The sequence below is a fragment of the Barbus barbus genome (assembly GCF_936440315.1).
Source record: "Barbus barbus genome assembly, chromosome: 7".
Taxonomy (NCBI): domain Eukaryota; kingdom Metazoa; phylum Chordata; class Actinopteri; order Cypriniformes; family Cyprinidae; genus Barbus; species Barbus barbus.
In genome coordinates, this window is record NC_136735.1 from 7,260,392 (window position 1) to 7,281,620 (window position 21,229).

The window sequence follows — 21,229 nt, forward strand, 5'->3', positions numbered from 1 at the left end:
CATACAGTTACTGCTGGAAAGGGTTCAAATATGCAAAAGATGCTGGAAAACTGAGGAATCTGCAGGACCTGGAGGATTTTTCTGAAGAACAGTGCTCAGTTGAACTGTTCAGAACAAACAAGGGACTCATGAACAACCATCACAAAACAAAAAAACAGTCGTAGATCATCCAGGTAACCACACACAGTATTAAGAACCAAGGGTTCCCAAACTTTTGAATGGGGTTATTTTAATAATTTCAGCAATTGTTTTTGTCTTGTGGACTATATGTAAACATCTTTTATTTAAAATATCTTAATCAGGACAGTAATAAATAAAAAATAACATGCATTTTGTATGATCTCTCTTATTTTGGTAAAATTATCCACATTTTCACAGATTCTGCAAGGGGTTCCCAAACTTTCGCATGCAACTATCTGTATTTTGGAACTAAACTTGTACTAAGTATAAGTATTTTGGAACTACTAATAATATGAAATGCATTCTTTCTCCCTTTTAAAAATCAACATGCATATTTAATTTGCATGACTATGTTTTAATTATTTTCTTGTTGCTTCCCCCCCCCCCCCCCATTATCTGTAACTCAACATTTTCTTTTTTCAATAAAATATTTTTTGCTAAACCATTTATGGTATATCAGTAATAAACAATGCTCACACATGAGTCATACAGAATAGTGTGTAAAATGCATAGGAGACTCTTGATTACTCTACCTACCTTCTGGAACAAACTTACATTTGCAGCAGTGTTGGAATTAAGTGAATGATTCCAGAAATACTAAATGTCTGGTTCATTTCATGAGCAAGAGCAACTGAAAGAAACTTTCGCCACATATCCTCCCTCTCGCAGTGTTTATTAATCTCAGATAGCAGAAAGAAACTTCTCTCCTCCGCCGAAATAAAGGAATGGGAAATATTGCCATGGTCACATGGGAGGGCAGCTGGCACTGATTGTCAGGATCATCGGCCCGGGGAAAAAATCTCAATTCAAGTCAGACCGAGCTCCTTTAGATACTCCTGTGATGGATTAACAGTCTGATGTTCAAACCTCCATGAGCGCAGCAGCTGATGAAGCAATACAGAGCATCGAGACTCAGACAAGGTAATTTCAGACAAGTCAACTAGTTGATCTAGACCAGGGGTCACCAGACACGGTCCTGGAGGGCCGGTGTCCTGCAGAGTTTAACTCCAACCCTAATCAAACACACCTGAAGCAGCTAATCAGTGTCTTACTAGGTATACTTGAAACTTCCAGGGAGGTGTGTTGAGGCAAGCTGGAGCAAAACTCTGCAGGACACCAGCCCTCCAATATCAAGTTTGGTGACTCCAGATCTAGACTATTTTGAAATTGGTGTTTTTTAGCTTTACTGTTTTTAAAAGCTTTTAAAGCTGTCCTGTTACATTCTGTTCTCGCTGTTTTTGAACTCAAGACGTTTTATGTGAAACAAGGCACAAAATATCTTAAAGGGATAATTCACCCAAAAATGAAAATTTGCTGTTAAAGGATTAGTTCACTTCCAGAATAAAAAAATTCCTGATAATTTACTCACCCCCATTTCATCCAAGATGTTCATGTCTTCTTCAGCCGAAAAGTAATTAAGGTTTTTGAGGAAAACATTCCAGGATTTTCCTCCATATAGTACTTCAATTGTGGCCAACGGGTTGAAGGTTCAAATTGAAGTTTCAATGCAGCTTTAAAGGGCTCTACACGATCCCAGCCAAAGAATAAGTGTCTTATCTAGTGAAATGATTGGTCAATGAATGGAAAAGTCATATATTTTTAACCACAAATACTCTTCTTGCACTAGCTCTGCGATGCACATCCATATCTTCACGCATTACGTAATCATGTTGGAAAAGTCACGCATGATGTAGGTGGAAGTATCAACACAGTGTTTACAAAGGGAACGTGCAAAGAAAGACAAACACCCTTTACAAAAAAACATATACGTATATATATATATATATATATATATATATATATATATATATATATATATACAGCTCCCTTCATAAGTATTGTAACAGTAAAGACAAAATTGTTCTGTTGGCTGTGGAGTCAAGACATTTACAAATATGATTAAAAGATGAATATGAGACAAAACTACAGAATGTCACATTTTATTATTAGCCGTTTCAACAAATACATGTTTTACCAAATAAAAAGAACAGCGCTTTTAGAGTTCATCCCACTCATTGATGTGACCATAAGTATGGTATGAATTGGTATGAATGGTATGACAAGGAAACATTGACCACATAAGCACAAAAAAGTGATTGGCCAAAGGAGAGGAAGGTGGAAGGAAGAATAGATCCAGGATAGATCATGGGCACTGATTGACCAAACGAAGAAGGCCAAAAAGAAACGGGATCAAGCCCAAGAGGTTGAGGATAAGAAAATGGCATCACATGCATATGCTGACCTTGACTGGGCTGTGAAACAGAGCTGTAGGCGAGATAAGAAAGACTGTTTGAGAAGAAATGCAAAGAAGCCCAGGTGGCTGTGGATCGAAATGATACCCGCACCTTGAGTATAAGACCTATCAGGAGCCTGGAGGAGTTCCTCCATTCCAATCAAAGACAAGAATGGAAAGATGCTCCTTACCAGGGAGGAACAAAATGATAGATGGGTTGAATACTTACGAGAAATCAGCAGCTTCTCTTAAACACCTATGACTTCGGTCAGGAGGAAGCACAGGAGGAGCTAGATGTGTAACAGCAGAAGTCGTCCAAAATGTCAATAAGATGCAGAAATCAAATAAGGCAGCTGGCTTGGATAAAATTCATTGTAGTAGTGAAGCTAAGTGGGCAGTCGTGGCCTAATGGTTAGAGAGTCGGACTTGTAACCCGAAGGTTGTGGGTTCGAGTCTCAGGTCTGGCAGGGACTGTAGGTGGGGGGAGTGAATGCCCAGCACTCTCTCCACCTTCAATACCACAACTGAGTTGAGCAAAGCATTGAACCCCTTGAGCAAGGCACTGAACGCATTGGCCCGGGCACCACAGCATTGGCTGCCCACTGATCCGGGTGTATGTGTGTGTTCACTTCTCACTGCTGTGTGTGTGCACTTGGATGGGTTAAATGCAGAGCACAAATTCCAAGTATAGGACACCATACTTGGCCACACATCACGTCCTTTCCTTTCTTCCTAATAGATCTTATTAATGCGTGTTGGCGAATGCAAGCTGTCCCTGAAGACTGGAAAAAGGGGTACCATCATTAAACTACCAAAGAAAGGGAATAAAATGGAATGAACAAACTGGCGTGGCATAACCCGCCTGTCAATACTGAGAAAAATGTTTTCCACAGTTCTACTAAGACAATTGCAGGCAGCCATTGACAAACGCCTCCGAGAAGAACAGGCTGGCTTCCGGAAAGGAACCCCATGTAGAGAGCACATATTCACTTTACGTAACATCACTGAACAATGCCTGGAGTATTAGCATCCACTTTCCATCAATTTTATCGATTTCAGGAAAACCTTTGATAGTGTCCATCGTGAATCCTTATGGAATATTTTACAACTGTATGGCATGCCAAAGAAATTCATAGCTGTCTTCCAGTCCTTGTATAACATTTCCAGCTGCTGTGTCAGAACAGATACAGGTCACACTGACATTTTTGCCATTGAGACTGGTGTCAGACAAGGATGCATCTTGTCGCCATTCCTATTCTTGGTGGCCCTTAATTTTGTTATAAGGAAGGCTATGGCAAGGCCAAATGCAGACATTGATTGGGATGGACAGAGCCACCTCACTGATCTCGATTTTGTGGATGATATTGCTCTGCTCGGTGAAAACGGTTACCATTTACAAAAAAAAAAATCAAGCTTACATAAAGTAGCAGCGAAGGTCAGATTACACATTAGTGCCGAAAGGATTAAGATTAATGAATGCAACGTTAAAGAAGTCGATAAGTTTACGTACCTTGGCAGCACTATTGGACGAGACAGAGATGCAGAGATAAATGTCAAATGCCGGATTGGGAAAGCATCAACAGTCTTTCAACAAATGACGAAGCAATATGTCGAGCCTTAGTACAATGATTGCATACCGTCACCTGTGGCTGGCTGAACACATTATATGGATGGAAAGAAGCCGCATTCCAAATCAGGCACTTCAGTGGGTCCTACCTAGAGGACAGTGATGTAGGGGTCGACCACGACTGACATGGCGCCGAACCTTTATCAATGACCTCAGTTCCCTAAACATCACATGGGAAGAAGCCAAAGATCTGGCCCTTGATCGCAATCACTGGAGAGCTCTCGTCACCCAATATGCTTCTTAGTGTGGGTGGAGGAGAAGAAGAGATGTGCTTTTACTTTTTTGCTTTTAACGTGCAGCCGCTTGTCTTGCATTTTATGTCCACAGATTCAGCTAAAAATCTTCTTTGCTCTTCTACTGAAGAAAAAGTCACCTACATCTTGGGTGGCCTGGAAGCGAGTAAATTAACAGCAAATGTTTTTTGTTTTGTTTTTTTTTGGTTGAACTATCCTTTTAATCAGGTAACAAGGCCTGGTCCAAACACTAGGTTTTGTGCTGCAGTCCCAGTTTTGACCTCAGATTTGGAGACTCATCATAATTGTCAAGTAATTTCAAATGTGCCAATCAATGTCATGAGGGTTAGAGAGTCAGACGTGTAACCCAAAGGTTGCAGGTTCGAGTCTCGATACCGGCAGGGATTGTAGGGGGATTGGGGAGTGAATGGGACTGAATGACTGATTCTTCGGGCACTGATTGGCGGTTCAATCTCTGACTCATGTTAATCGGCAGTTTATTGAGTGCACCTGCCGGTGTGGTTTAGACGCCCTTTAAAAGAGATACCATCAGAGATATGGAAGTTCGGTCTTGGACTTGGATTTTGGGTTGGTTTAATTTGATTTATGATGTTTGAGCATATTGACATTGCTACAACAGCACATTACATTAACATTCAGACACCCTGCTTTACATACTGATGATGCTGATGTTTTCAGAAATATTGTTATTTTTGTTTTGTTTTATTATAATGTTTTATTTTGAGTTGAATAAAGCCTTTCTTTATGGAGCTTTGTTTTCGTGTGTCCCTCCTTTTTGTTGCTACCCTTTGAGCCAGGGGTTGTAACACCTTCCACTCTCAAAACCACGACTGAGGTGAGACTCTTGAGGCACCAAACCCCCAACTGCTCCCCAGGCACCGTGGCAAGAAATGGCTGCCCACTGCTCTGGGTGTGTGTTTACTAGTCACTGCTGTGTGTGTGCACTTGGATGGGAGATATGCAGAGCACAAATTCCAAGTATGGGACACTATACTTGGCTACATGCCACGTCTCTCAATCATGAGTCAAATCTCCCGTTTGGCATGTAGAGTCCTTGCCAACGCAGAGTGTTCCAAATCAATGGCTCATGAGGGTCTATTTGACACACTGTGCACAAATACATGAACAAAATTAATTCTGATTCAACCTCCATTTTGGGCGTTGATGCTTTATCTTACAAAAGAGAAGCAATGCTTTCCATCAACAGCCAAGTCCAAGAATGATCTTTATACAACAGACAAAAGTACAAAATACTGTACAGGACAAAAGTCACAATGGCAACATCTTAACGCTCTGTATGATGAATAAATCCTGACATAGCATTCTTAATCTGCTTACATCAACTGTTCCTCTTCTGAATGCTCAGATGTTAGTTTATTTGTGTTTTCTAAACAGTGTGTGAATGGTTTTGGACTAAATCACAATGGCTTGGAAAGACCCGTATCTGAAAATCACAGATTTCCTTTTTAAGACTTGTTTGTTTTCTTCTCCATTTAGACACTCGTACTTGCTTAGTCAGAGTAAATCAGTTAATCTCCAAGAAAAATAAATAAATTCTTAAAAACGGCAGCCCACAGGGCTTTGGCCTAGAAATGTAAATGAATACAAATAATGCACAGTGAGGTCTTTGCTTTCAGAGGCTGTCCCTCAATATGAATGCTGTTCTGAAAGACAGCCTGCTTACTGAGATACTTCCCTTTGTCCAAATTCTTAAGCTGCATCAGACAAGGTATAACTCATAATGTTTATTCAATACCAACTGTGCACTTCACCTAAAGACTGCTATTTGTATGATGCACAGAGTTACTCCCCAAGTAGTGTTCCAAATTTCTCATTTAGGGTTCTATTTCAGTTAGGATGCCAAACTCATAAAGCAGCCATGTTACACTTGTACCTTTGCTGTTGCTCTATAAATGTCACTGGCAGACGAATTATGATGAAAGTAAAATGTATAAATGCCCAATGTATTGTAATTATAGCAATTAAAAATAATTTCAAAAATTGTTAACTGTTTATAATAGAGTTTATTTTTCCTATGACTCTAAACCATGATCCAATCAAGACCTAGCAGTTAAAATAAACAGCCAAACAGTAAAAAAAAAATAAGTCCACACAACTATAATTACCTGAATTCTTAAATCTTCAAAAAAAGAGACTTATAAAGCAGCAGCCTTTACAAAAACACAGACAAGATAAGAGAAAAGATTAAAAATAACTCTAAAAACAAACAAACATTAGATTGTGAAGTAAGATACTGTATGTATGCATGTATACATATACACATACACACACAAACACGCACATGAACTATTCCTTCAAAAGTGAAGGTAAAAGGTCGTGAAAATAATCACTAACAATAAACACTAACACTTTATAAAATGCCCCCTTGGATAGTATGAGATGTTTGATAGTTGTTGTGAGATTAGTGTGTAGAAGCTGTTTTCATGGAAAATGCCCTAAACAAAAGTCACTTCTTCCTCCTGAGGAACGCTTTTGCTTCTTTCTGCAGATGTTTAACATCCTCTTTGCCACTGTCGTCTGATTCGGGCACGTAGTCCGAGTCTTCACCTACCTCCTCCTCCTCCTCACTCTCATCATTAATAAAACTGTTTTCATAGTGATCTTCATCTTCACCCTCATCATCAGCAGCGGTGGTCTTGGCTGGGCAAACAAAACAGCATGAAATGTGGTTTGAATGAAAGATTTTGGAACCGATTTACCCCTGTATTTCACATTGACCCCTTGTGATCACCCAAGACAGTATAAATACGGCTTAAGAAGAAACATCTTGCTCAGTTGCGTGGTTACAAGCTTCAATTTTTAAGATCTTCAGACTCAGAGAACGAGAATGCTTATAAAACAGCTGCGAGCGTCTGTGGGCTCAGGCCTGGTTTTTATGTGGCATTCGGCATGCACAACACTGTTTTCAGGAGGACAATAACCAAATTGGTTGTGACTTCTTGAAGCATTAAATGCAATTCACTTATCAGTGAAACCACTGGTGGTTACTAACAATCAAACATCACAAAAGCTTAGATAATAATCTTCTAATGTTTATTTTGATCGATGCTGACGTCCATATGTGCAGTCTGTTCCTCCCCAGGGTCCATGCAGCATGTTTTCAATTAGTTTAAGAGGGGTTTAATTGTGTTAAATGTGACTACGGCCCAGAGGAGCCTCAGCTTACTCACCAAACATTACACTCATTCAATCCAAAGTTAAATGATTCAGAATCTGGCATCATTGTGTCGCACGGATTTGCAGGCGTTAAATATGCATGAGTTTGAAGAATAGACATATTGTTTATTCTTCATCTAAGAATGTCAAGGTGATTGCATCTCAGGCAACTGAAAGTGTTGTTCGCACTTTCAAAGCTCTTTATACAAATTGAGATGCGATTGGTAAGCGATGACCATTGCGACAAACAGTCATTTTAACTCAAAACTCTCTAGTCTAAAAACAGCTTATATTGAAGGCAGTCTGCCAAAATGACAGATTGTGGAATCTGCCCCTCAATGATGTAATAGTGGGGCTAAACACAGTCTCCGCAGAAGATGATCAATGCCTGCTTCTACATCGCTACCTGTTTAGCCCCGCCCACTGATTCTACAATGTTGCCCTGTCCACCGATACACACACGTAGTAGGTAAATAATAACGAGAGAGGCAAACGCAGGTCTACGGAGAAAATAAATGATAAAGATGCTCCGAAGACAAGACACTGTGCAGTGCCAAGTTATAGGGGCAAAAAAAGTCTTTGCATAGCCTTCCTTCTGATCCTAACATTAGAAAAGAGTGGATGAACTTTATTTTTAATGAATATCCAGATCACTCAGTCCTTTCTTCATTCATTTTACCATGGATTCAGGCACAATTCGACACGTGATTTTCAGAAATTGAAACTAAAAAAACGATGTTCTGCCGACTATATTGGATCCGACAGACACGTCACAACACACAAGTGTGAAAAACTGTTTTTATTACGTGATCACTATTGATTTGTCTGTTATTACTGATTGTTTGATATGTACTGAGTATTTAAGCATTTTAAACTAAATTACAGCAGTGAAGGATGTACTGTCAAACATACACAACTATTAGCCAATCATAGCAGTGGGCGTTTACTTCCGAGTCTACAATCGGCTATGGCTATTCAAACAGAGCATTCTGATGAAGGGGGCTAAAAACAGAACAGAAAATAGCCTATTACTTCTAAATTATGAGGTTTTTGATGTAAAAATCTTGATAACATTACAAGCGGACCTCAGGGAACAGTACAAAATAATAAAAAGGCAGTTCATGAATCTTTTAAGACATGCTGCTTTTTAAGTAGGATGCCAGAAAGTTTTCAACATGACTCACTGCTGCACTTAGATAAGAGGATTTTTCCTGGGGCAAAATGCCATTTTGTTGTAGATTATGTGATAGAGTTGATTGACTTCACACAATTTCAAATAATTGTTTTAACTTAAAGGGATAGTTCACCCAAAAATGAAAATTCCGTCATTAATTACTCACCCTCATGTCATTCCAAACCCGTAAGGCCTTCATTCATCTTCAGAACACAAATTAAGATATTTTTGATGAATTCCGAGAGCTCTCTGACCCTCCCATAGACAGCAGGGATCCTTACACGATCAAGGCTCAGAAACGTAGCAAGGAGATCGTTAAAATAGTCCATATGACATCAGTAGTTTAACTGTAATTGTACAAAGCTACGAGAATACTTTTTGTGCACAATGAAAACAAAAATAATGACTTTTGAATAAGTATTCTCGTAGTTTAGTAAAATTAGAGATGAGCCACTGATGTAACATGGATTACTTTAACGATGTCCATACTACGTTTCTGGACCTTGATCCTTTCTGTCTATGGGAGGATCAGAGACCTCTCGGATTTCTTCAAAAATATCATAATTAGTGTTCCGAAGATGAACGAAGGTCTTACGGGTTTGGAATGACATGAGGGTGAACAATTAATGCCAGAATTTTCATTTTTGAGTGAACTATACCTTTAAGTGATTAACAAACACATGTTTATAAGCTTGCCTACATAGGGTATACTGTATTTGTTGTTTTAGGGTAGTTTTTCTTTAATTAAAGATTTCTTTGACTCATTTTCACCAACGCCACCATTTTGTCATCTATTTATTTACCATATTTATTTTACTCAATCAAAATACAGGAAAACAGTAACATTCTAAAATATTTTTTTAAAAATTAATAATTGTTTTCTGCTTGAATATATTTTAAAGTGTAATTTATTTCTGTATTGCAAGCTGAATTATCAGCATTATTACTCCAGTCTTCAGCGTCACATGATCCTTCAGAAATCAGTCTAATATACTGATTTACTGCTCAGGAAATTTTTCTTCATTATTTTGAATATTGAAAAAGCTGTATTGCTTAATATTTTTGTGGAATCCTGTTTCTAAGTTCATTTATGTGGAACAGGAATCTTTTGTAACATTATGTCTTTTCTGTTCCTTTTGAAGTATTAATTTCTTAAAGAAAAAAGAACAGTCTGTCTCACCAACCTTTTGGCAACTGACCTTTCTGTTTTTAAAAAAGTATTTTTTTTAGATTTAAAGCACTCCATTATCAACTAAACGCCTGGTCATTTGAGATGTTTAACCTTCCAAAACATTTCGAAGTAGAGATTTATGCGTCTAATTCAAGAGCCTCACTGAGCTTTTGTGGTTTCCACCGCACAATTTATTTCTGATGAAAACCTAAATGCAGGAAAAGCCCTGTTTTCTGATAGTAGTCCAGATGATGATCATAGCTCACATCTCTCATATCAACGCTGCTCCCTGCGGTCTGTAATTCCGCTCTGCTTTACTGTCCAAATTAGACAGGACAGAGGAAAGGAGAGGAGACAGGGAAGTAAGACTGATGGCTTTTTTTTTTAGGAATTAGAGACTGTGTTCTGGAAAGCGCAACTAATATTTCACGTTAGAACAGCAATAATGTGGTGTTTTAGCAGGCACTGTCATAAAATGACATGTTGCCCAAAAACAATTTTGGCACCAATTATTGAGTTTTGGGGAGTCACTCACTAAATCCATTTTTCTATATATTAACTTATTGCCAAACGAGACCCCAAAAGGAAGTAAATACGACATTATTCAGTTTAAAGTTAAGGAAGACAGATTGAAACCTCTTACTCTCAATTAGTGGTGTCTGCTCAGGTAAGCATCACTATTATTATTGTTAAACTTAGAGCTCAGGATCTGAACAAACCCTTCATCTTACACCGAGTAACCGTGGCACACAGTTCACATTAATTCACATGTAAAAATACTCACGTGGTGATTTAGTGTGTTTGTAATCTTTCTTGTGAAGGAGATTCTTCCTGCAATATTGAGGCAAGCACAAAGAAGAAACTTTAAACAAACTCTAGAGTTACACTTAATCTAATAGACTTTTCACTTAAGGCAAGATAGGTAAATCTTTTTTTTTTTTTGATGCATTGCGCTATTTTGGATACTTAAAATATCTTTTGTCAGACTAGTGGAAAGAAAATATTTAAAATGCACAAGTAATAAATAAAAAGAGATATACAAAACCCCCTCTGAAAAAGCTTTTATGTCAACAAAATGAAACAAGAATTTAGAACCCGGCTTTATCCAATGTTCAGATTTCTGTTCTGGAAATGTATCCAAATTACTGCATACTTCATTAGATAATAACTCGCTTGCTCATATAAACTACGTACTATGATTATTCTAGTGGGGAAAGTATGGTGATATCAGTTAGTTAAATCGTTTACCCTATTAAACTGTGGTGTCTTGCCTAAATATTTCCTGAGCTCAACTTACACTCCACACGTTTCTTATAATGATGTGTAAAAGTGGTTAATATGCTCTGAATAAGTCAATTTTTCCATTTTATTTTTTAAAAAATTATTATACTGAGCAGGAAGTTTTGAGTTCTGATACTGACAGTTTTCAAAGTTTTTGATCTCGAGTTGAGAATCCATTGTACTAAGCGTACTAAATATGCATTTAAATTAAGTATTGTGATGTGGTTAAACTCGTTTGTGGTCACCTGTAACAGTGGGTACCATACGGACACTCAGGCCTGTCATCGTCAGCATCCTCTGCCTCCTCTTCCTCATAATCGCTGTCTCCAGGGTGACTGCACTCCTGAAAGTGGGCCGGATTTTTTCTGGTAAGAGGAAAAACACAATTGCTGAGTGAACTGCAATGCACGCTGAAACACAATAAGGCAAATGAATTCAATCACGAGCATTCATGCAACTTAATTACACTGACAGCTAATCTAGTTGGAAATTAAAGTACTATTCAGCAGCATTTCCGCTATTCCTTTCAGCTTGTCGTTATCATTCTGTGACCCATCATAATTCAATATTTCAATTAAACTGTCAACAGAATGAAACTGAAAAAAGTGATTCAGAAATCCCAACTGATGTCAGAGTCACTTTTGAAAGTTTATGTTGCTTCTTTATGGCTGTGTCTAAAGGAGAGTTTGGAAGGGAAGGAACAAAAAAAGATGCAGGGTATGTGAGTCCCAACAGAAAACTGAACCACAAAGAGTTGACAAGTGCGTGTCACGCTTCACCCCTGCATTTGGGCCAGCGCCCTCCAGCTAAAATACCAACTTTGTATTTTCTCTCTCAGCTTTTTAATATTAAAAATAAACGTCAGAGAATTAGATGTTAGGGAAAACATGTGCGTATGTCTTTGAAGTAACTCGTAAACCATTTCAGTCGAGCTGAGCTACACTTTTTAAACATCTCAGAGAAGGTTTTGCTTGGGATGGTTTCATTCTTAATCTTCTTTTACCATCTTATCTTGAGATAATGTGAACTCCAAACTAATTAGCAGTATTGATCTTCAAGAAACATTTCAAGTCATTATAAACAGTAATGTCTAAACATTGACTTGTCAAAGCAGAAAGTTTAAAAAAGCAACAGTTCACTCAAGGTTCTTCAGTCTTGCGGTGCAGTACCTGTAGCAGGAGCTTCCGTAAGGACACCGTGTCTGTTGCTGTTTTTTCACCTTCCTGGTGCTTGTTTTGCTCTCCGTGACCTTTGACATCTGCGGGCGTCCCTGGCTGACCTGAGAATCACTGGGATCTTCTGCTTGTGTCTTTGAGTCTTCAGCTTGAGCTCCTGGTCTGACCTCAGCTCCCCTGCCAGCTCCTCTTCTCTCCCCATCATCACGCTCCATCAAACCGTTGCTGTTCGCTCCGTCCGGGACTGATCCATCTCTACTGCTCTTGGGAGCGGTTGCATCATCCTGTCAGGACATCCATGCACACAGTAAATACTCCGTTCTTCTTACATTTCAGTGCAACAAAATGCAGGTATTACTGTGTATGTCTGTATGCGACAATTCTTCTAATTATATCTTTTAGGTTTTACAAATAAAATGCACTATTAAAAGGTAGAAAAATTAGCAAATGCTTAAAATAATAATAAAACAAATTGTACAATTATTAAAGTAAAAAAGGAAGAGGATTTATTCATTATTATTACTATTCAAGATTATTAATATACCCAAAACGACAATATGCCACCAGAATCACGCACAAATTTATTATGCAATATAAATACAAACACAAAATGTGCACGCTTTTTAAAATTTTTTTTTAAATAAAATGTATAATATATATATATTTTTATACTGCCTATTTTACAAATTGACAGCAACAGCAAATTATAAACGTCAATAGATAAATAGTACAATTTATTAATGATAATACTTAATAATAATAAAAATGTTTATTATTGCTACCATTGAATCATGGTTTATATAATAATAATAATAATAACAATGATAAGTATTATTATTATTATTAAAGTACCATTTATAATTATAATTAACATTATCATCATCATTACATTTTACTACTTACTGATACTTATAATTTGATATTGCTGTCATTTTATAAAATTGTATAATTATATAGTGCGTACTTTAAGTAACCACAAATTTAAAAAGTTAATATATTAATGACATTATTTATACATACATATAATATAATCGGGTCAATAATCCCATATTGTGTAAAATAGCTAATTTACCCGAGTCACAGACTCATCTTCAGAGTCACTCTTCAGTCTTTTTGCTTTCCTTTTGGGCATCTCTTCCTCCACCTCCTCTTCCTCAGATGACACTGGTGCGGCTCGAGCCCGTTTGGGTCCAGCTGCCCTCTTGGGTGTAGCTACTCGTTTGGATTTTGTAGGGGTCGCCTTCACCGCTGAGCTTTCACCTGCTCCAAAAGAGCCAGAAAAAACACAGTTATTGATGGATAATGTCAGCACTTGCAAGTTTTTGGTCATAATTCAATACAAACAAATAGTAATAGTAAAGTAAACCCATTTTAACTGCAGTTTCAGTCTCAGACATACTCGTGCTCAGAAACACAAAACAGAAAAATACACATGATGTTTTAAAACAGGGCCCTACTGATGAACAAAGCTACACTTACAGACTGTAGGGGGAAAAAACACAATGGATTCAGGTTTTTTGAGGGGGGTTACAGAAATCAATACTATTATTCAGCAAGGATGCATTAAGCTGATCAAAAGCGACGAAAGACATTTTAAATGTTACAAAAAATATATATTTTGAATAAATTCTTTATTATTTATACATCACATGAAAGCTGAATAAATAAGCTTTCCATTGATGTATGGTTTGTTATGATAGGACAATATTTATCCGAGGTACAACTATTTGACAATCTGGAACCTGAGGGTGCAAAAACAAAATCAAAATACTGGGAAAATCGCCTTTAAAGTTGTCCAAATTAAGTTCTCAGCAATGCATATTACTAATAAAAAATTAAGTTTTAATATATTTATGGTAGGAAATTTACTAAATATCTTCATGTACTTTAAAGAAACTAATAACAAACAAAACATAGATCAACCTTTGCTCTCTCTAAAAATAGGTCATTTGTTGTTATAGGAAAAATTACTTAAAATAATAATTAAATATTAATATTAAATATATTAAATGTAAAAAATATTAAATACATACAAAATATTTATTCTAGGCACATTAAAATTCAGCTCAAATTTCACCAAAATTATATATTTTGAGTTGCACATCTTTCTATTGAAACAGAAATAGGATAACACTTTAGAATAGGGAACACTTATTCACTATTAACTACGACATTTCCCTCAATAAATTCCTAATTTGCTTCTTATTAATAGTAAGGTAGTTGTTACGTTTAGGTATTGGGTAGGATTAGGGCTATAGTATAAGGTCATGTAGAATAAGGCATTTATATGTGCTTAATTACTACTAATAAATGGCTAATATTCTAGTAATATGCATGCTAATTAGCAACTAGTTAAGAGAGCCTAAAATAAAGTGTTACCGAAAATAGCAGTAAATATGTCAGTGTGATTTGATGCATCACCACTTTCATCAGTCTTTTTAATTTTATGCTGCCATTAATAAAAACAAATCCAAAGACCAGATGACAGTGGTATAGAATTATGGGTAAGGATGTAATATTAACACACCCTTAATGGTTTAAAAAAAACATTTAAACATTTGTTGACTGTAATGGACATTGTGTATCAGAGAGTTAAAGACATATTCGTGCTGAAGACACAAGCCTGCTCCTACATGAGCTGAATAAGAAAGCTTTCTCAAGCACAAACCTGAATGCAGGGTAAAGTGCCACAAGATCCAGATGAAGTGCTGGATATGGCAGGTTTGGAGCTAATGATCTGTTTAAGAAATCTGTAGCACACTTGCTCTTTTACTTGAGCACATTACATTTAGTCATTTTTACATCTGCATTAGCGATACATCTGCATTTCTGGAGAGCTGCAGGATGCATGGGAGTAACTCTGAAGATGCGGAGGACATCTGGGCTCAACCCAGTCTGACTGGTCAAGTCATAGATATGTAACTGATTTGACAAGTGGATGGGGACTCTCTCTGCAATCTCCATTTTCTCCACTTTATTCCTCAACAACAGGCTGAGTAGAGTCAACGTGACACTTGGCGGATGTGTTCTTTTTTTTTGAATAAGTGTGAACAGACAGAACACTGGATCTGTTGCCATGGGGACAGTACCTTTGGCTGAAGTCATCATCCAGGCCGGCAAGATCCGTTTCTTCTGTGGCACATCAGACTCGTCCTGTTGGCTCTTTGTGGATGCCTTGAAAACACAGAATAGAGATAGATTTGAAAATGATAATATACAGTAGTATAGCCAAGTAGGGTATAGAAGTGAAGAGTATAGATAAGAAAAGTATGTAGTCGATGAGTATAGAAGGATAGGGAATAGAATGTTACGTATAGACAAGGAGAGGTATAGAAGAGAGAAACTTTAGAAATTTATCAAGATTTATTTTTAATAAATAAAAGACAAAATTAATCATATTTATAATCTAAAAACTTAAATACAAAATTGCTTAATGTTTATAAATATACAAATTATGTACTTTGAGAGAGTTGTAGTCAGTAAAGACAGATTATAGAATTATATGTATAGGCAAAGACAGGTAGAGAAGAGAGAAATTATAAGTAGGCTATATAGCTTTGAATACAAAGTATAGAACTGAAAAATGTAGAACAGATGTGTATTAAATATGTTTATGATTTCAGATGAGGAACTAGACAGCAAACAGAGAGGACATGATGTAACAGGAATGTACAAATAGTAAAAGCAGCAATAACAGCAGCGTCCTGCTGCTCCTGGAATAAAACAGGTAGCAAAGAACTGCCAGCTAGAAGAAACATCAGGACACAATACAATCATGCATGAGTCCATATGTTTAAAGGGACAGTTCACCCAAAAATGAAAATTCTGTCATCACTTACTCTCAAGTTCTTTCAAACCTGTATCAATGGGGACCTGAAACCTGTTTGTTTACATTCTTCAAAATATCTTCCTTTGTGCTTAGCAGAAGAATGAAACTCATACAGGTTTGGAACAACTTGAGGGTGACTATCCCTTTAAATAACCAAAATCCCATAAAAAATCCTACCAAAATCTACAGTCTGGTCAAAGCTATGCCACTTTTCAAAAGTTTGGGGTCAATAAGATTTTTAATAAGATAATTAATGTGTTTATTTAGCAAGGAAGCATTAAACTTATGAAAAGTGACATTTATAATGTTATAAAATATTTTTATTTCAAATTCTGTTGTTTTGAACTTTCTATTCAAGGAATTTCAAAAGAATGGTTTTCAAAAATATTAAGAAGCACAACTGTTCACAAAAAAGTCAGAATTGCAAGAAAAATGTCAGAATTGCGAGCGAGTTTATAAGAGATATAAACTCGCAATTCTGAGAAAAAAAGTTAACTTTTATAAAGTCCAGTTTTGAGGGGGGGAGACTGATATGTTCTCAGAATTGCGAGTTTATATCTCAGAATTATGACTTTTTAACTCCCAATTGCGAGTTTGTATCACGCAATTATGAGAAAAAAAAGTCAGAATTGTGAGATAAAAAGTCGCAATTATCTTTTTAATTTTTTATTCAGTGGAAGAAACGAGCTTCCATAGAAAAGGGGCAATAGTCTGGAAACACAAACAACTTTCCAAACTGTGTTTTCTTTTTCCATACTTATCCAAACTTGGAAAAACCATACTTTTTCATACTGCATAGGAAGATATTTTAATGCACAGGAACCCTAATAAGAAGTCTCTTATCTAGGTTCCTATGCATTAAACTGTATCTACCCCAAACCTTTGACCGGTAGGTTTTATGTATTATGCAAACACACACACACCTCATTTAAAGAGGAAAGAGTGTGTGAAGGATCACTCGTTCCTTTATCTTCTGTAGGTGTGGCGCTCGGGTTCGTGGGCGTGCAGCTGTCGGCTTCAAGTGTGGCCGAGTCTAGAGAGGGTGCTGCTGGTCGACTCAAACACTTCTCCACCTCCATCTCCTCCTCAAACGCCTGACTGTTTCTGTGAAGAACCAGCAGTGAAAATCTTCTCTACTTCTCCAAGTTAAGCACTACACTCCAGTAAAAATCCCTCAGATAAGCTTCAATAATGTAAATTGCTTATATCTCGACAGTCTTTAAAACAATTCATCAACAAAAATAATAATCCCTCGTCAGCATGAGCACGCCATAAAAGAAGACCACATAATAGCCTAATTTCACAGATGAAAAGAATGACTTTTAAATGTATGCAAATCAGCACATTCAGAATCAGTTCGTCACAGCAGCTCTTATCATTTGTTTATCATCTGGGTGTTATCAGAGCGCCCGTTTTTAACGTGTCCATTCGAGCCGAGTGTGCTCATTATAGAGAAAGACAATAGAAGTGTCCTTTCATCTGAACCCGGAGGTCACAGATCAGTTTTAAGGGAAAGGTCAAAATGAACACATTCAACCAGAGACGCTTAATATCATGTCTAGAGGGAATATAGATAGATGAGATAAATGACTGGCCTTAATAAAGGGTGCTATTTTAAGATGACAAAGAACGATAAGACTGTATGCATGAATGCATTTGAATATTCATGAGGGTCTGTAATTGAAGTCATTTGCAACCAATTTCACTTTCATAATGTGACAGCATTCAACAAGAAAATAATGTAGCACTTCATTGTATCCATAAGGAATCATTTCGGATTGAAAAAATGTTTCAAACCAGAATGAAGCCAAATTTGAATGTATTAATGCCAATTTGATTTCATGTTGACTTTAAACAAATGCATTCAACACCAATATATTAACCCTTTCCTTAAAGAAGTAAAATAAATAGAGAGGTTGCTGCAAATCATTGCACGCTTGAGCTCTGTTGTTGTTGAATAATAAATGAATGCCTGTGAGTGACAGGCTGAATCACCTCAGGGTTTGATCATCTTTTTTGATATGCACTCTGTAAATGTATTTCCCGGGCATGAGAGAGAAGACGTCGCCCTCCTTTAGGCAATGCCACTGGTCCTTCTCCAGCGGCTGAGGCGCAGCCACAATGTTCGTCTGAATAAAACATGGGTTCAGGTGTATCTAGAGGATAGAAATGAGAGGAATACTGGTCAATCACATGCAAATAATAACCCTTTTTGCACGTCTTTTACGTAGAGGCACACTCAGAATTACATTGCCACCTTGTGCTGAAAGAGACAACGAGGAGAGGAAGGAATCAGGCAGGATTTGTCTCCTGTATGAGTGCAATGTCTGAATATTTCTGAAGCATGTGCGCAAATGCTAATCCATGGCTTTGACAATCATTTCTTTCAACAAAAAGTCAAAATTTGAGCCAGTGTTGTTTAAGTATTATTTATTTCTTTTAGCTTAGGTTTTAGCCATTCTTGAGCATTTGCCATATTTGTTAGTTTTATACTTCTATTTATATTTTTTTGTACTTAGTACAACTTGAATTTCTTTTTAAAGTACGTTTACTTTTTTCCATGGAATATTTTTTTTTTTTTATGTTATTTCGGCTGTATTTTAATGAACAAAAACAATTTAATCGTTTTAGTTAACAATAACACTGAATTGAGCTTGTGGAGCTAGAAAAAAGTATGTGTAATGTATTATCTCAAATAGGTGTCAATAATCTGAATATTCATGAGATTTTTTAAATCAAGGACTTGTTATATACTCGGAGGCGAAAGATCAATGGAGGCGAACATTACCCAAATGCAATCACCGTTGCTATGGCAGCAGCGGCTCTAACAACACATGTAATTAAGAGAGACAGCTGCTCAAGAGAGAAAGATGCGAGGAGAGAGCTCATATTTAAAAACTTTTGATGTCTTAACATCAAAGGGCGAGTGATGCTTTTATTCGACAGAAGAGTGTAAAATGATAAAACCACCATCACGACTCTCAGCCCACATCAGATGACAAACAAAAACCTACAGGCTTCAGACGCAGCTGGCCATTCAGGTTCTCAAGGATGCCGTGGTTTCTGGACACTCTCTTATCATTCACCTGGAGGAGAGCAAAGACAAAGTAAAATGATGCTATAGTGATAAACTGTATCATGAAAAGTATGAATGTTTCTGGTGAATGGTGCAAAAGTTTAAAAGTTTGGATTATCTAAGATTTAAAAAAAAAAAAAAAAAGTTTACTTTTATTCAAGTATGCATTCAGCTGATCAAAAGTGACAGTAAAGAGATTTATAATGTTACAAAACATTTCTACACATGCAAATAAATTCTGTTCATTTGAACTTTCTATTCATGAAAAAAAAATGTCAGTTTCCACAAACAAAAAAGAATCAGCATAACTGTTTTAAATATTGATAAGAAATGTTTCTTGAACAGCAAATGAGCATTTTAGTATGTTTTCTGAAGGATCGTGTGATACTGAAGACTGCAGTAATGATGCTGAAAATTCAGCTTTGCATCACAAGAATAAATTACACTTTAAAATATATTCCAACAGAAAACATTTCTTTTGAATGTTAATAATATTTCACAATAGTATTGTTTTGGTTTGTTTGTTTTTGCTAGAAGTCACTAAAAGACAAGAAATCTTATCCACTCCAAATAACAGTAGTGTATGTATACCTATATGAAGAGAATTCAGTGTCACTATCGTAAACATTGTGTGCTGTAGCTCAGTGTCATTCATCATGTGTAGCAGAACATTACAGTGACACCATGAGGTCACTTCACTGTGATCTGGGTGATTTAAAGACCCCATGATATGAAACGACTCCAAGAGCACAGCTTTCTGTTTAGTCTTGACACATTTCCTTATGAAACAGGAAGCTGGCGTAAGTCAAATGAGATTTATGAACTTCGCAACCTAATTAAAAAGTAAGTCATTTCTTTCTGGAAGTAATAATGGTAAAGTTTGTACTGAAGTCAAATTAGTTTTTAGAAACAAAAAGATTTATATGGTATAAATTTAAGGCTGCCAACTTTTCTAAGACCAAACTCCTATTTTGATTTTTATAAGGTCTTAATAATCTATGCTTTATTACCGAATCAGGATGCCTGAGGTTTGTTGGTACAATGCAAAAAACTTTTTTGTGAATTCATGCACCACATGAGATATTTCACCTCATTATCACCTATTTTCTAACCCTCAGACATAAGAGTTTGGGTGCCATCTTGAGGGCTTTGATCGTCATTGCTGAATGATAAATGGCCCACGCATGAAACTGAAAGTATTTTGTGTGTTCAACGTTAAACCAACATGAAGAAATCATTCAATATGCCAAAACGCATAAACATGCAGCTTTAACAAGTTCCTCCATGACTATTTAGCTTTGAAAATACATTTCTGTAAAAGTGCACAGCAGACTTGACTCAAGTTCAGCCACTTAAATTATTAATTAAAAATAACTTGAGAATTTGCACACTGGAAAGAACATTAGCATGCTATCTAATATATTCTGAAGACATATTAGTGAAGCTACCCTACATAGAGGTAATAGTCCACTTACCCCTAGAAATGGTCCTCTCCCCAGGACAGTTTCTCCATAGGGCAGCTCTATAGGACTGCCACCGTCCACCTGTTCCAGCTCAAAGCCTGGCATCTGTGCATAAGAACACACACAGACCTGTTTGTACTTAAAGTTCACCCAGTATATATCTGTACTGCGCTGCTGTTTTAAAACTTTCTCAATACAAACTCTCCCATTATTACTTTAAGAAAGAAGTTACTTACTATTTATTCAGGTTGCGAAGATAAATTCGTTACAGTTAACTTTTCGCTGCTTTGTGTACATGAAAAACGCTGAAGAAGCTGGCTGTGTTGACGGAGATGTGTAGCAAGAAATGAATAATAATGTTTATTTTCGGACTTCCGGTGAACTCCACGCCGAGCATGCGCTGTATAAACACGCACGTGGGCCCCTTTCTAAACGTTCACCCACGAAGGTGCACAAATTTAGCACACGAATAATAAAAAGTGCAACCTATAACTCAAATTCTGCACTACAATAATGCAGAACCAAAACAACTTCAATTTTTTTTTTTGGGAGAGGCGCGCATGCGCAGTGGGAACGAGGCGAGGTTTGC

The 21,229-nt window shown here is 36.8% G+C and overlaps 1 protein-coding gene across 3 annotated transcripts; it reads right to left on the reverse strand.

Moving 5' to 3' along the window:
- Positions 1–5,502: 5,502 nt before the first annotated feature.
- aplf (aprataxin and PNKP like factor) lies at positions 5,503–21,202 on the reverse strand. 3 transcript variants are annotated; one of them, XM_079421349.1, is made up of 11 exons: positions 20,877–21,202; positions 20,653–20,745; positions 19,116–19,187; positions 18,097–18,257; positions 17,025–17,205; positions 15,362–15,446; positions 13,345–13,532; positions 12,267–12,556; positions 11,343–11,462; positions 10,601–10,647; positions 5,503–6,955 (listed from the first exon to the last, which is right to left on the reverse strand). In XM_079421349.1, the coding sequence occupies exons 2-11, from the start codon at positions 20,743–20,745 to the stop codon at positions 6,762–6,764; spliced, it is 1,431 nt and encodes a 476-aa protein (XP_079277475.1). In that variant the 5' UTR covers positions 20,877–21,202; the 3' UTR covers positions 5,503–6,761. The 3 variants fall into 3 exon arrangements, with proteins under 3 accessions (XP_079277475.1, XP_079277476.1, XP_079277477.1); XM_079421350.1 differs by having other exon boundaries at positions 17,025–17,199; positions 20,877–21,191; XM_079421351.1 differs by lacking the exon at positions 19,116–19,187 and having other exon boundaries at positions 20,877–21,168.
- Positions 21,203–21,229: the final 27 nt, after the last annotated feature.

Bases quoted from the DNA above. Each gene is read 5' to 3' on its own strand.
- aplf (XM_079421349.1), bottom strand. From the start codon at position 20,745: ATGCCAGGCTTTGAGCTGGAACAGGTGGACGGTGGCAGTCCTATAGAG. The intron at 15,447-17,024 runs GTGTGTGTGTGT...TGTGTTTTCAAG, and splicing joins CTCTTTCCTCTTTAAATGAG to GCATCCACAAAGAGCCAACA. The intron at 10,648-11,342 runs GTGACCACAAAC...TCAATATTGCAG, and splicing joins TATGGTACCCACTGTTACAG to GAAGAATCTCCTTCACAAGA.